This window comes from Poecilia mexicana, unplaced genomic scaffold (assembly GCF_051168715.1).
Source record: "Poecilia mexicana isolate PSO_F unplaced genomic scaffold, ASM5116871v1 scaffold_13, whole genome shotgun sequence".
Lineage (NCBI taxonomy): Eukaryota > Metazoa > Chordata > Actinopteri > Cyprinodontiformes > Poeciliidae > Poecilia > Poecilia mexicana.
The window spans coordinates 17,632,048-17,645,766 of NW_028263382.1; the positions used below are offsets into that span (position 1 = coordinate 17,632,048).

The following is a 13,719-nucleotide window of genomic DNA, read 5'->3' on the forward strand; positions in this document are numbered from 1 at the left end:
GGAGGTGTTGCCCAATGATGACCTTAATTTATTTTGAATCCTAATCTCTCAATCTGTCACTTCCACCCCAACATTATTATTATTAGCCTTTCAGAATAATTTATTTAGCCTGTTGTCACCTACTGATGTTTAGTCTGCTCCCTAAGCATGTCAAAGCATGAAGAACATCCCTCAATAAACTCTTAGTACATTTAGATTTTTGTGTGTAGCAATGTTTAGCTGAAATTGTTCAATAATAATGCCATGGTATGAAAGTGGGGGAGATGGGGGGGGGGCGTTATTCATATGCAACAATTCAGAGGTGTAAATTTTGTCAGGTTTGCTAAAACATCAATACCATGTTAAGTATTGCTTTTTATTTGGCAGCTAGTCAGAGTTTTCTTCTGTTTTGACATGATGCCCTTTAATGTAATGTCCAGTACTATTTGCAGTGTTTAAATATTCCTCCATTCTGAATGAGCTCACACTATAATGGGATTGAAATATCTGTTACGAAAAAATAAATATTACAATTGAACTGTTTTTATGACCAAATGGATGCGACAGAATCTACAAAGAAATTATGAAAAAAAAAAAACAACAAACTTTGTGATTCATTTCAATTCACACCCTGGGAACCTGAGACAAAGCTTCCTGTTAATGTAATTTGCATTTAAAGTTAAAAACTGCGGTTTCCTTTCCCCTCCTGTGAACATGTCTGGAAGGCTAAATTTAAAAGAGAAAGCATCTCAGAAGGGTTTTTTTATTGTTGCTTTTTATTTTGCTCAGTTTTATTTTGTTTAGCTGATGATGAACAATTTTCAAACCACCACATATATAGAATTTAATACATTTTTTTTGTACTTTTCTGACTGTTTACTTGGCCTACTTAAGGGTTAATTGCAATGTCAACGAAGCATAAAGCTAGAACTGACTTTGCATTTGAAAGTTTGCTGCGCACGTCTCTTCCAGCAAATTGTAACTTCCTCTTTTTTAGGGTGATGTTAAGTGTCAGTCTGTTTGTTGAGCTATAGTTTCTCTGAGTAACGTGTGTGTCTAATGAAGGTTTTGTGAAGTTACATCAGTTATTTATTCGCTGGAAAGATTTTGGAGAGCTAAACAGACATGATGGTATTAACAACATGCATGGTAAGTTCATATATTTTATGTTTCTCACGCCAAGCTTACTTTATCTATTTGATTATGTATTTCCTTAAAAGGTTGACAATTGCATGGGTTCTACAAGTTGTTGTTTTTGGTTAAACCCCCCCCCCAAAAAAACAAGAAAATCAGAAGGTTTTGTATGGGTAATATGTGTAACAGGGTGTAGATTGTAATTCCCAACTTCTCCTCTAGCAAGGGAGTGAAGGATTTATAAGAACAAGTATGAATTCAGTTGAGAAAACTGAAACTGAGAGGGCTCGCAAGCCATCTGTGTGTCTCTGAGTGTATGTTGCACCAAGCTATTGACATAATATTAAGTCCAGGGTGAGTTTTCTGTGCCGGAGTGCGTTCAAAAGGTAGTCTGGACATGTCATTTAGAAGAATGGATGTATTCAGGAGTTCAACCTAATCTTCTTTTAACAGCATTCACAGTTGGTTTCAAAAGCTTACACACCCCTGCTAAGATGCGGCATCTCACAAAAGTGAATACTTGTGTCATACTTGTTTAATGTCTTTTTTAAATATATTTTTTCATGGGACAGCACTGAAGATATGACACTTAAGTACAATGCAAAGAAGTCAGTAGACAGTTTGTATAACCATGTCAATTTGATGCTCCCTCAAAATAATTTAACACACAGCCATTAAAGTCCAAACTGCTGGCAACAAAAGTGAGCAGACCCGCTAGTGAAAATGTCCAGATTCTGAACCAAATAGCAATTTTCCTTCGCAGGTGTCGTATGTCTAGTTAGTATGACATGGTCACAAGAGTGAATGAGCAGCAGGTGAGTTAAATTTAGTGTTTTTGATTTGATTCTTTCTCATACTGGTCACTGGACATTTAACATGGCACCACGTGGCAAACAGTTCCCTGAGTATCTGAGACAGAGATGATTTTTGCCATACATAAAGATGGCCTCTTCTTTTGGCCTTAAAGAGCTAAAAGAAGATTGCTCTGAAAATGAGCAGCAGCATGTTGGTTAAGACCGGTCGCCCTCAAAGTAGGTCATGCCATGGTCGACCAAAGAAGTTGAGTGCACAATACTCAGCCTCATACCAAAGTTGTCTTTTGAAGACATACAGTTGAGACCAGAAGTCAGTAAGTGAATATAAAGACACATACATGTCTGACTATCTGAAGTTAAATCAGGTGAAACTTCTATTTTATGTGAGTTAGATTTAGCAAAATTACTTCTCTTCACTAAATAATATTGATATTCAGAGAATATTATTATTTAGTGAAGTGTACTATTATTTAGTGTCTTAAAAACTAAAGGTTTACATAACTACAAATAATCCACAATAAAGTCCTCAAACTGTTTGCATTAGATAACATTGGTTATTGAAACCCTGTCTTGTGGTCTGGTGAGACCGAGATAAACTTATTTGGTTCAGATAGTGTCAAGGGCAAATAGGTGAGGAGTGTGTCATACACGCAATCAAGCGCGGTGATGTGAATGTCAATGGTTTGAGGCTACATGAGCTGCGGGAGGCTTCCTCAAGGATACCACGCCGAAGCTGAGTACGTTCCCTTCCTTTCGGAAACCTATCCTGAAGTGACCATTGCCTAGCTAAAGAAAGGAAAGGAAAGGAAAGGAGGTCTGGCCAAGAAGGTCTCCAAAGCTAAATCCTATTGAGCATCTACAGAGCAGAGTACAAAGTCTCTGACATCCACCAGCTTTGTACTGCCGCCACAGAGGGGTGAAAGAGAAGTCATAAACTCTCAATCTGTAGAGTGGTATAGAGTGGTTTGACGGTGTCACTGACATGATGAAACCACTTAAAAAGGTGAACTATTGTGCTTTCATTCCATGTGCACAAAAGCTTTTAATAAAAATTTTTTTTTTACTATAAATGCAGTATCAGCATCACTGATTTTCTCTGCAGTAATTAAGTCAAACTTAGTGCCATCTTGTGGCTTAATCGAGATAACACGCAGAAGCAAAGGAAGATTTGAGTGATTTTTCTGCGGTTTTGGAGGAAGAAGTCATGCAGTGATGAAGAAGAGGGAGCTGGTTCTACTGAAGGACTGGAACCCTATTTTTTTAAGCGTTATAGCTCAGGAAGCAAAGATGACGCCAATGTTTCTGAGGAAGAAGGGTCCAACAGTGAAGGGTTGGAGCTGCACATCTGTCACCTCCAAACCACTGAATGGGTTTGGAGGCATCAGTCCACTTGGTGTAGTGATGTTGCATTGATGTTGGTGTTGCTGATAATCCCTCTACTGCACAAGATTATAGAGTTATTAGAACTAAAAAAAAATCAAACTCAAGACCTGGAAATAAGAAGAATGGGAAGGCTCCAATAAATGAATGCAGAATATTCATATGTTGGAACACATGCAGGTCTTCAACCAGTTACTGTAAAGTGACTGGATTATTTGAATTAATCCACAATAAAAGATGAATAACTATTATATTCATGGATATTCATATTCAGTCAGTGATTTGGAGGCCATAGATGTGCAGCTCCAACATTTCACTCACACCCTTCTTCTACAGAAACGTTGGAGTCATCTTTGCTTTCTGAACTATATGGCTCAAAAAATTATAAGGCCAGCTACATCTGGCCATCCTGGCCATTCAAGAAAAAACAAGAAAACTTTGGGCACAATTTTTATATTTTTGACTCATGTGGTGTACTTTTGTTTATAAACATTTAGACACATTAAAGGCTGTATCTCGAATAATAATAATAATAATAATAATAATAATAATAATAATAATAATAATAATAATAATAATAAGGGCATTCAAGCTGTACAGTATCTTCAGTGTTGTCCCACGAACATATATAACATCTTTAAAAGCGAAAGCAGTGTACTCACTTTTGTGAGATACTGTACCAAGACCTTGTGATGTAGAAATAGAAAACCATGGAAAAACATATAAATGAATCTCCTGTTTATCCTGTTTAGCGCAAAAGACAAATTAATCAGGGCAAAATATGAAACATTGCAGAGTTGCATTCTCTTGGCTACATAACTATGCACACCCACTCTATTACTTTGTTGTAGAACCTAAGCATTCATTTGCCAGCTTTATCCCCAAGTCCATCAGATTGTGAGGGTCATCTCTTGAGCCCTCATCAGGTGACCTAATGGATTTTCTGTCACATTTATTTCTACACCCTGGCAGGACTGCATTGAAACTTGAATTTTCTCCTGGTGAAGTCATTCTTTTGTGTATATGGTGGAAATTTAAAATGTTCTTCAATAAATTGCCACAGTCACTCTGGACTTTTCACTTTTGTCTTAGATAACTTTGAGTAAATTCTGATCTAATCAAGGAGCAATGTAAGCTCAGAGCTCAAGGAGGAGTTTACTTTATGTAGTAACACCAGGTAGTGAGTTTCTGGAGCTTTTTACATTGACATGTGTTTAGAAAACTGTTAAACGATATATATATATATATATATATATATATATATATATATATATATATATATATATATATATATATATATATATATATATACAAATGAGGCATAGAGATATCGGGAAAAGGGTCTATGATGTACTTATGCAACATTCTTTATTTAGTCCAATTTTGCTTCTTAGCCACTGTTAAAATGTATTTCCCCTTCAAGATTAACATAGATGAATATAAGTGACCAAGTCCTAAATGCGTTTTTTATGCTTTTTTTTTTTCAGGGTGGTTCCTAAAACTTTTTAAATCTGGAAGGCAAAACAAGAACAGCAAAACAAGCGAAAAACCAGCAGGGGCTGCTAGCTGCGAATCTAAATCACCGTCATCTGCATCATCAGAAGAAACATCCGTTGCAAAACCACAGCAGTTAAATACTGCTCTGAGTTCAGAGCTGAGATGGAAACGGAAATATGATGTGTTTGTGTGCCACAGCTTCGCCGAGAAAGACACTGAGGAGGCCAAACGCCTGGTTTCGTTCCTCGAGACCCCACCCCGCAGCCTCAGGTGCTTCCTATGGCACAGGGACTCATGTCCAGGAAGTGCTATATCCACAGAGTTTTGCAAGGCCCTGGAAAACAGCCACCTTCAGGCTCTGCTCATCACTCCCAGCTTTGTGCAGGATGATTGGTGCAGTTACATGATGCACCAGACCCTGGCAGAGAGACCCATGTCCAACACGATGATACCCCTTCTTCTTGACTTGGCCCACTCTCAGTACCCACAGGAACTGAGGTTCTACTACTACATTGACCTGAGCAGGAATCCTGACTATGGTTTCAATGTTGTCAATAAGACCGTACAAAGTTGTAAGTACACAAATTAAGATAGTTGTTGAGGGCCATGTCGACAGCCAACACGGCCCTCTATAGGCCCCGTTTACTTTGAATATCAAAATTGAAATGGCCTTGATAAGTAACCTTCAGACATGTAGGAGTTTTGTCGGAGTTTTGTCAGATTACATTAGTGAAAACAAACTTTTTATGGCATATGACGTGCTACAATAAACATTGAGTCTGCTTGGAGTTGAATTACATTCACCCATTTGTTGTTTGTTGTCAGAAAAGTAAGGAACATAGATGGCTGCATTATATTGCATACTTTGGTAGAGATCTTTGACTGATAGCCTTTTTTTTTCTTAGATTTGGAGAAGTTGATTCAAAGTGAAGAGAAACTGAACCACAGCTTGGGTGGCTCATCTGAAGCTGTGCATCAGATGGAAGAGACAACACGCAAGAAAGCAACATGATGTCAGTGCAAAACCAGGCATCACATGGTGTAGATCTCAAGATTTCTACATGACCAGAAGGGATGCAGCAGAGAGATAAAAGCATCAGAGACATTTGCTGTGATCAAGACTAAAATATTATACGGTGGTGCAATAAAGACACTGCTGCTGATGACTAAACCCACATTACGGATACTTTTGGTCACTTCCTGCAGTGTTTTGAAAAGCTGTTTCGCTCTAGGGACTTCTTTAGTCATACTGGGTGGTGCGTTCAAGATGTTCTCACACCTCAACACACAGTCATCTTTGCAGAGCACTGTGACTTCTTTTCTTTGTCAGATCTAAAAAAAATTTTGTTTGGACATGAAGCACCCACCCATAACAAATTCCTTTAAAAATATAATCCACGTTTACGCTTGGCCTGAAGTTAGAGAAATGGTTATGTATAGAAATATATTTTAAAAAATAGGTTCTCAGACTCATCTCATTGAAATATTTATCAGATTTTCATGTTTAACTTGGCTTTAATTTTTGGGGGGGAAGTGAATGTTGAATATTTTTTATCTGTTTAAATGGTACATTTTCTCTGTGCATCATAATGACTTACTTCTAGTGTAACCATAGTTAACTGCTTTTGTGGTGTTACACCCAATAACCAACAGGAAGCAGAAGTGGTAAAGTCATGTGAAGTTGGTCTGTAAACATAAAAAAGACAAGAAGACGGAAGGAAATTGGGATCAGTGAAATTACAGCTAAACAAAAGAAGCTGTAAAGAAACAAAGAGCTAATTAAAAACACAGTAATAACTCAAACCACATAGTTGGAATCAAAATTATTCACACCCACTGCAAATTAAAGTAGGTTTATTGGTATAACATACATTCAAGAACACAAATATCTTATGACAAACTAATATTACAAGTGTTTTTTTTTCTTTCTCTAAATTAATACTAGTGCATTTCATATTCAGCTCTTGAGTTCTTTGGGGAGTAGTAGTACGCATCCTACAGTTCAGGCATTCAACCTTTGACCTTTTCATATTATGTGTAGCACTGTGCTGATTAAAATCTCAGTGGTTGTTGCTATCAAGTCCTGCTGCAGCTCTTTTGAAGTTAGTTAAGAATTTTTTTTTACCAGTTGTCTTATAAACTAATTATATTTTTGGGAACATTAGAGCCTTTTCTGTATTTTTGTTTCACTGATCTTGTTTGTTTGCCAATTCTCTTCAGCAAACTGTTCTTATGATTTTTTTTATTTTTTATTTTTTACTGAAACAATTGTTTTTGACTATCAATAAACCTGACCTGCAATGACGTGTTTGCAACTGTAAATGCCAGAACACAGACCCAAAGTCAGTAGGCTCATGCAGTCATCTAAATGATTGAACACCTATTGACAATGACTAATAATTTTGCTAAAGTCCAACATTATGAAAAATGGAGCCTGTTTTAATTTTCCAAGTCAAATAGTGTAAGGACCTTTAAGGAGCACCAAATGTCCTTGACGGCACCCTGTTTTCTTGTCAGGACAGGTATCGTTATGGGAAGTAGTAAATGGTCTCTACTTTATCAAGTTCAGAGGACCCCAAAGGGTTTTACACTGTTATTTACTCATTCATGCGTACATTCACATGCTGACGGTGGTGACCTACATTGCTGATAGAAGCGACTGCTGATAGAAGCGACTGTTAACATTAGCTTATTTAAAGATACAACATCAAATAGCCTTATCATTGAATCTAACAGATAAATAGGGAAGTGTTGTTTATAATGTGGACAGAGCGTTCTATATTTCCCCACATGGCTTGTGCCGCTTCCATGTCTTGGATTTTATTGATGCTGCCTAATCCTACCCGCTTGCCAATCCCCCTAAACAACAGCAGACATTTAGGTCCTTAATGAAAAGGCCCTCTATAATCACCTTTTTTATGGTGAGCCAGCATTTTAATGGTGAAAATGTCACTAATCTCCAAAAGGCACAGATGCTCTCAAGGGCTTTTAGAAATCCTATGACACACACATACAACACACGCACACACAGTGAATTTGAGTGGTTACAAAATAGGAATACAACTTTGACATTTCAGAGGAAAAACAACTTCTCAAAGCAACTTTGAGGCAATCTTTACACCACTCACAGTCATATCAAGATCTTCACCTGGATGAAAAGGACACAATCTTCAATTCACTGAAATAAAATTTACATTTAGATGAAAAAAAGAAAACACTGACTGAGAATCATTTTATGAAGCCCTTCAGGTCTCCTTTTTATTTTCTTTATAAGGTTTTTATCCTCAAAATGTCCCTTTTACTTAAGCTTACACGATTGAGATATCATTAGAAATGTTACAGACTATGATAAAAACAGCATGGATTTATTACCTCACATAGCATCGGACACTCCTCCATTTGTGGCACATTTGAATGGATTTAAAGCTTTCGGTTGGTATTATTGTTAGATTAAGCGTTTAGGGTTAGGCTAAAAGCAAAGGGCATGGCATCATTCCTTCCCGGTGCATGGCATGCAGTGACATGCTTTGAGTACAAAATGTGATGTAATGACATGCAACTTAACTTGATGTTTTAATATGTGCAACTTAACAGCTTTGTGGAACAAGACTCCGCATGTAAATACGGTTTTTGATCTCTCCTTACAACTTACTTCCTACCTTTGCAAGTTTTGCTCGGGTTATTATAAAATCTACAAAATGGTGAGTAGTATCAAATAATTTGTAATAAGGAAATATTGTGTCAAAATATGGGATGGTTGTACATTCTTTTAGCTGAATGAACGTACCTTCTTTTTCGTATCAACTCTTAATGAAGTTCTGACTTAGGATTTTTTTGTGCTTGTTTCATTTTTTGCTGCACAAATGACTCTTTTATGGTAAAGTATATTGTGACTTATCTGTGAAAGGAGTTCCATCAGTGAAACTTTTCTTGCTTTACGTCTCAGAGTGCACAAACTATAGACAAGCTAATAACTGACATCGTAACTGCTTTGTGTACCTCAGGTCTCTGTTTTCTTCCAGTCATAGTTCTTCCTTACTTCAGGAGCTCCTCTGATTGGATTAAAATGTATTTAACTGTTAACCTGAACCTGTCATAAAATGCCAAAAAATATATTTCTGCCTGAATTTATCGACTTAAAATTGACTGAAATGGTTTCGTTCCTTGACGTTTTTTGTTGTGACAAAAGAGTATCAATTTTACTGAGGTAGACCGAGACATGCAACATGCAACAGAACTTTCAAACACTTTTGCTGTTGGAATATACATTGAAACTGTAACATATTCAGCGTGGGAAAGCCCCTATCGTCTTGTGTAACTATATGAGAAATTTCACTGTGAGCAAAACGGGAAGCAGGTGCACACATTTCCTGTAGACTACTGGACGCCAAATCAGTGAGAACACAGATAATGAGGGAGATGTTCAGTTGGTGATGAACATTAATTTCCACAATGAGCAAGATCAGACGTGAGTAAAAATACTGTAGGGTTCATTCAAAAGCAGGTTAGATAATTCACTGAATCAGTGAATTGTTAGATGCATTATCGATCATCATCTGAGATCTATGTATGGTTTTGTGTTTTAATTATTTTGGATTGAAATCATTACTAAGTTTGTCACAATGTTATAAAGATTATTTGCTTTTCTTAGTTTTGGAATATATTATTCTTTGTTATCAGTTGTTAAAGCACTGGTTTTGGTCCTTAACCTAAATTTAATAGATTATTTTTTATTCTGTTTAGTTCCCCTGGACACTCGTTGATTCTCCCAAGTTTCCAGTTCTTGTCTCCTTCCTGCTGTATATTATTCTGAATCTGATCACTGTACTCAGTTACTGAATGTCTCTGAATACCTCCTGAGAAGTTAAAAACTAAATTAATTACTCGCCAGATCCTTCCATTTACTTGATTTGCTGTTTTGCTTTTCTTTTGTGTTCTCGTTCTTACCGAAGCTGCTGTTTTGCGTGAAAATGAGTTCCCATTTTATTTGTGCGATGTAAGTGTTTTGGATTTGTCTTAGTAAACATAACTTTCATTAGGAGCACACAGAAAGTGATGGGACCACTTTCTATGCCAATCATTACTCTCTCTTATTGATTGGCATGGGTCACTTTCAGTCAGGAATATGAATTGCTTGCCAAGTATTCCTAAAAATTATATGAAAATTGCTGGCATCTCTCTTGACAATCTTAGTGATCAGTGCTGACGCCAGCGATTCACTTTGGGCCTTGTTTAAATTTTTACCACCAGGGAGGAGATACAGAATGAATCGGTGCACTGTTGTTCGACTGATAAATTCATATGTGAAGACTTTACTACCCTGCATTTTCTATGCCAAAAGATTGTTGTTTGTGAGGTTATTGTAATATGTTTTCTATATTTTTTCCTATTTTCTTATGTTTAACTGATCTGAAATGTTGTCGCCATATTCTATTAAAGGATTTTTCCACACTACAGGGCCATCTCCACAGCAGCCATCACTTAGGGCCATTTTCTGTGTGCTCATAATGAAAACAATCATAGGTTTGACTAAGTTTTTTTTTTCTTTGAAATATTGACTCAACCTTCTTGGTTGACATTTGATTGTTCCCATTAACTTGTTTCCAGGACGGAACAGTGAGGAAAAGGTTGCAATAAGACAGTTATATCCCTTATTTTCGCAAATCTTGATCCCTTACAATTAAGAAAGAGACACACATACAACAGAAATATAGAGGCTTCCCTTTTCTTTTCTGTGAAAGCTTTGCACTTTACCTTACTGTTTTTCATTTTTCATTTTTAATTCCCTAAATTTGCAGTATTCTTCCACAATTTATATTTAATTGTTCGTTTTTGTTATTTAGTACAAAAAGGTAAGTAACCTCTGTATCAGGATTTAATTATCGATTCTGGACAATCTCATGAAAACAAAATAAAAAAGCAGAAGTCTGTGTGAGTTTGTCAACTTTGCAATGTTAGAAAGCTGCACACATATTTAGTGTTAAAGGTCAAAATTTTCACATTCTTTTTCACTTGTAAGCCAACTTAGTGACTGTTTAAATTGATTTAAACAACTTATAATTGTGTTTTTTTTGTTTTCATAGACATTTTGTCTTACAATATGACTGTTTTTCAATTTAAGATACTGTTTAAATTCAGTAATGTGTCCTGTTGCAAACTGATAAATTGCTGAGTACCTTATCTGATTCTAAAATCTATTATAGCACACTTACAAAAAACAAATTACTTGCATTTTTGCTATATTAACCGTAGCAACATCTGCTGTTACAGGTCAAAACTGTCTTGTATAGATTGGCATTAGGGAACAAGATGAAAAACAACTTATTTTACTCATAAGTTAAATAAACTATGTTTAAACCAGGTTTAAACATAATAAACAACATAGTTACAGTGTGTGCTGTGGGCGTGGGCTTTTTTGTGTGAATGTTAGACTAGACTCTGAAATTAAATGTACAACCATGTAGTTGTCATTGACAGGAGGGTGTAAGACTGGGAGCCTCAATGTCTGATCTTTGCTTTTTGCCGATGATTTCATGATTTGTGTGTGTCTTCAAACAATGACCTTTAATCTCCATTTGAGCGGTTGCACGAGGTCATTGTTCTCAACCGGAAAAAAAAAGAAAAAAAAAAAAAAACAGTTTCCCCTCCAGATGGGAGAGTATTTCTTTACAGCAAGTGCAGTTCAAGTTTGTTGGTGTTTTACTCATCAGTGATTGGATGAAGAGTTAGGAAATTGTTCCGGTTCATTGTGGTGAAGAAAGATCTGAGATAAAAAGTCAAACTCCTAATCTACAATCCATCAAAATTACAACTCTCATTTATTGTCATGAAGTCTTGATCATGTCTGAAAGGATGATAGAAGCAGCTGATATGAGCTTTCTCTCAATGAGCGTGGATGGATGGACAGATGAGAAACAATAAAAGATGTGAGTGCCTGGTGGAGTAGTAGATTAAGCCATATTTAATCCAACTAGCACGCAACAGCTATTCTCTTTTTGGACATTTCTGACACAGAACACCACCAATGTCTCTTCTTTTTAGAAACCTTTATAATTCATAACACAGGTGCATATTATTTGTGTTGTTGTTGTTTCTGAGGATATGAAATATTCTTTGGAACTTAAAGAGTACTTTGCATTCTTTAAAACTGATCAAGTTTAACCTTAGCATAATTTAAGGGTGTCAGTGGAATTTGAGAAAATAGTCTCTTCCAATCATTTGTATATGCACGGAGAAAAATGTTTATTTCAGTTATTTATGTGAGGTTTTTTGTGCTCGAATAGGGAACCTCCCTGAGTTCCCTACTGGAACTTAGGGAGGGTTTAGATAAATATGGAAACTTCCTCCATTTCAAAGGCTTTGAAGGTCTTTGTCAGTATTCTAGTGCTGTGCCGGAAATGTTGGTTCACAGACTCTCTGTGAGAAACTTTGTGATAATCCCTGTATAAATAGGTAGTAACTCTCTGTGTAGTTATAACAGATCAGACTGAACAGACACCAAGCATGTCTGCTTATTGTACCAAGACTGACTGGATGTGAAGGGTTGCCAGAGTTTGTTCAATTTTGCCTAAGATCGCTGATCTGGAAGGATTCAATACCTCAGCCAACGTCATGTTTGGATTTGCCTGGATCTGCCAGCAGAGATCAAAATTCAAAGTGGGTAGAGGAACAGCTGCAGGTTGTTCCTCTTTCTCGTTTCTTTTCTCATGTTCAGAAGTGAGCAAGATTTATCTGTTCTTGGGTGCAATCTACCCTCTGGAATCTAGTTGAGACCCCTCCCGTCACAACAGGTGTCTCTCTGTCAAGAAACAGATGTGACATACGGGACAGTGCAAACGATGCATTTTGGAAGCTGATGACAGCAGCTTTTGCATGCAATAATTGCAGATCACGTGTGTTTAAAAAGCAAATTAAAGTGTTTTTCTTAAAATACTTTATCATTACATTATCATTATGGAATTGAAATATTTCTTTGTAAAAAAAAAAAAAGAAATAAAGGAGGAAAACTTCTCAAAAGGAAATACATTGTAACATGATGAAATGTAAAATGGTTCCGTGGATGCAAATACTTTTGTAAAGCATTGGCACTTATGTTTTTTCACATTTATCTTTATTAATGTCTGAGCTGTCGTGTAAATCTGAATCGTGCCCAGAACAGTTGGGATTAAATTTACATATTGTAAGCTTCTTATAGTGGATTAAATAAAACAAAATCTGCTGTACTGTGCAATCAAAGTAGTACTGTCAGTATAAACTGGGAACAATATGTTCATCCGTAAAGTTATTCAAACCAGTGTGCGAAGAGGACCAGGCTGGATTGGGATGGCCAGATCTTCACTTCTCTTTAAAGTCAAGTTATTTAGAAAGCCATGTTCGATCCATTCCAATAAGATTATTTTCAAGTCCCAACAATGTTTTAAAACAGAGCCGCTCCATCACCTGCTACTGCTGCCAAAACTGCTTGGCAGAAAGACAGATTCATGTGTGTCAGCTCTCACTAGTCACTCCCAGCATGCATGGCAGTTTAGCCAGTTTCACCATCTTTTCAGCCAACACCTGATGGAAGAAGTCAAAAACCAAACAAATCCATCATTCACCAGTGAGAAAGCAATGAGTTCTTCAGGTGCACTAAAGTAGTGAGAACTCAGACAGTTGGCAGTACCATTACCGTGAAATCAAACAAGTATTTAAAGCACAATGTCACAAATATATTATTTACTTATTTTAGGTGTGGTGACTATGCACAATGTGATAAAACATTACAATTATTAAATTTAATTTCAAACTCTGAAGACAATATGATTAATATAGATATGCTTCAGTTTTGTGATCCATCTTGGCTCAGGATTCATCAGGATCTCTCTCTCTCTGAAAGATCTTAATTTGAACCTCTTGCAATTCAAAAGTCTGTAAC

General features: G+C 36.5%; 1 protein-coding gene across 1 annotated transcript; it reads left to right on the forward strand.

The window, feature by feature from the left end:
• Nucleotides 1–274: 274 nt before the first annotated feature.
• tirap (toll-interleukin 1 receptor (TIR) domain containing adaptor protein) lies at nucleotides 275–7,109 on the forward strand. Its single transcript, XM_015013936.2, has 3 exons — nucleotides 275–1,128; nucleotides 4,796–5,377; nucleotides 5,711–7,109. The coding sequence occupies exons 1-3, from the start codon at nucleotides 1,122–1,124 to the stop codon at nucleotides 5,815–5,817; spliced, it is 696 nt and encodes a 231-aa protein (XP_014869422.2). The 5' UTR covers nucleotides 275–1,121; the 3' UTR covers nucleotides 5,818–7,109.
• Nucleotides 7,110–13,719: the final 6,610 nt, after the last annotated feature.

Bases quoted from the DNA above. Each gene is read 5' to 3' on its own strand.
- tirap (XM_015013936.2), top strand. The intron at 5,378-5,710 runs GTAAGTACACAA...TTTTTTTCTTAG, and splicing joins CAATAAGACCGTACAAAGTT to ATTTGGAGAAGTTGATTCAA.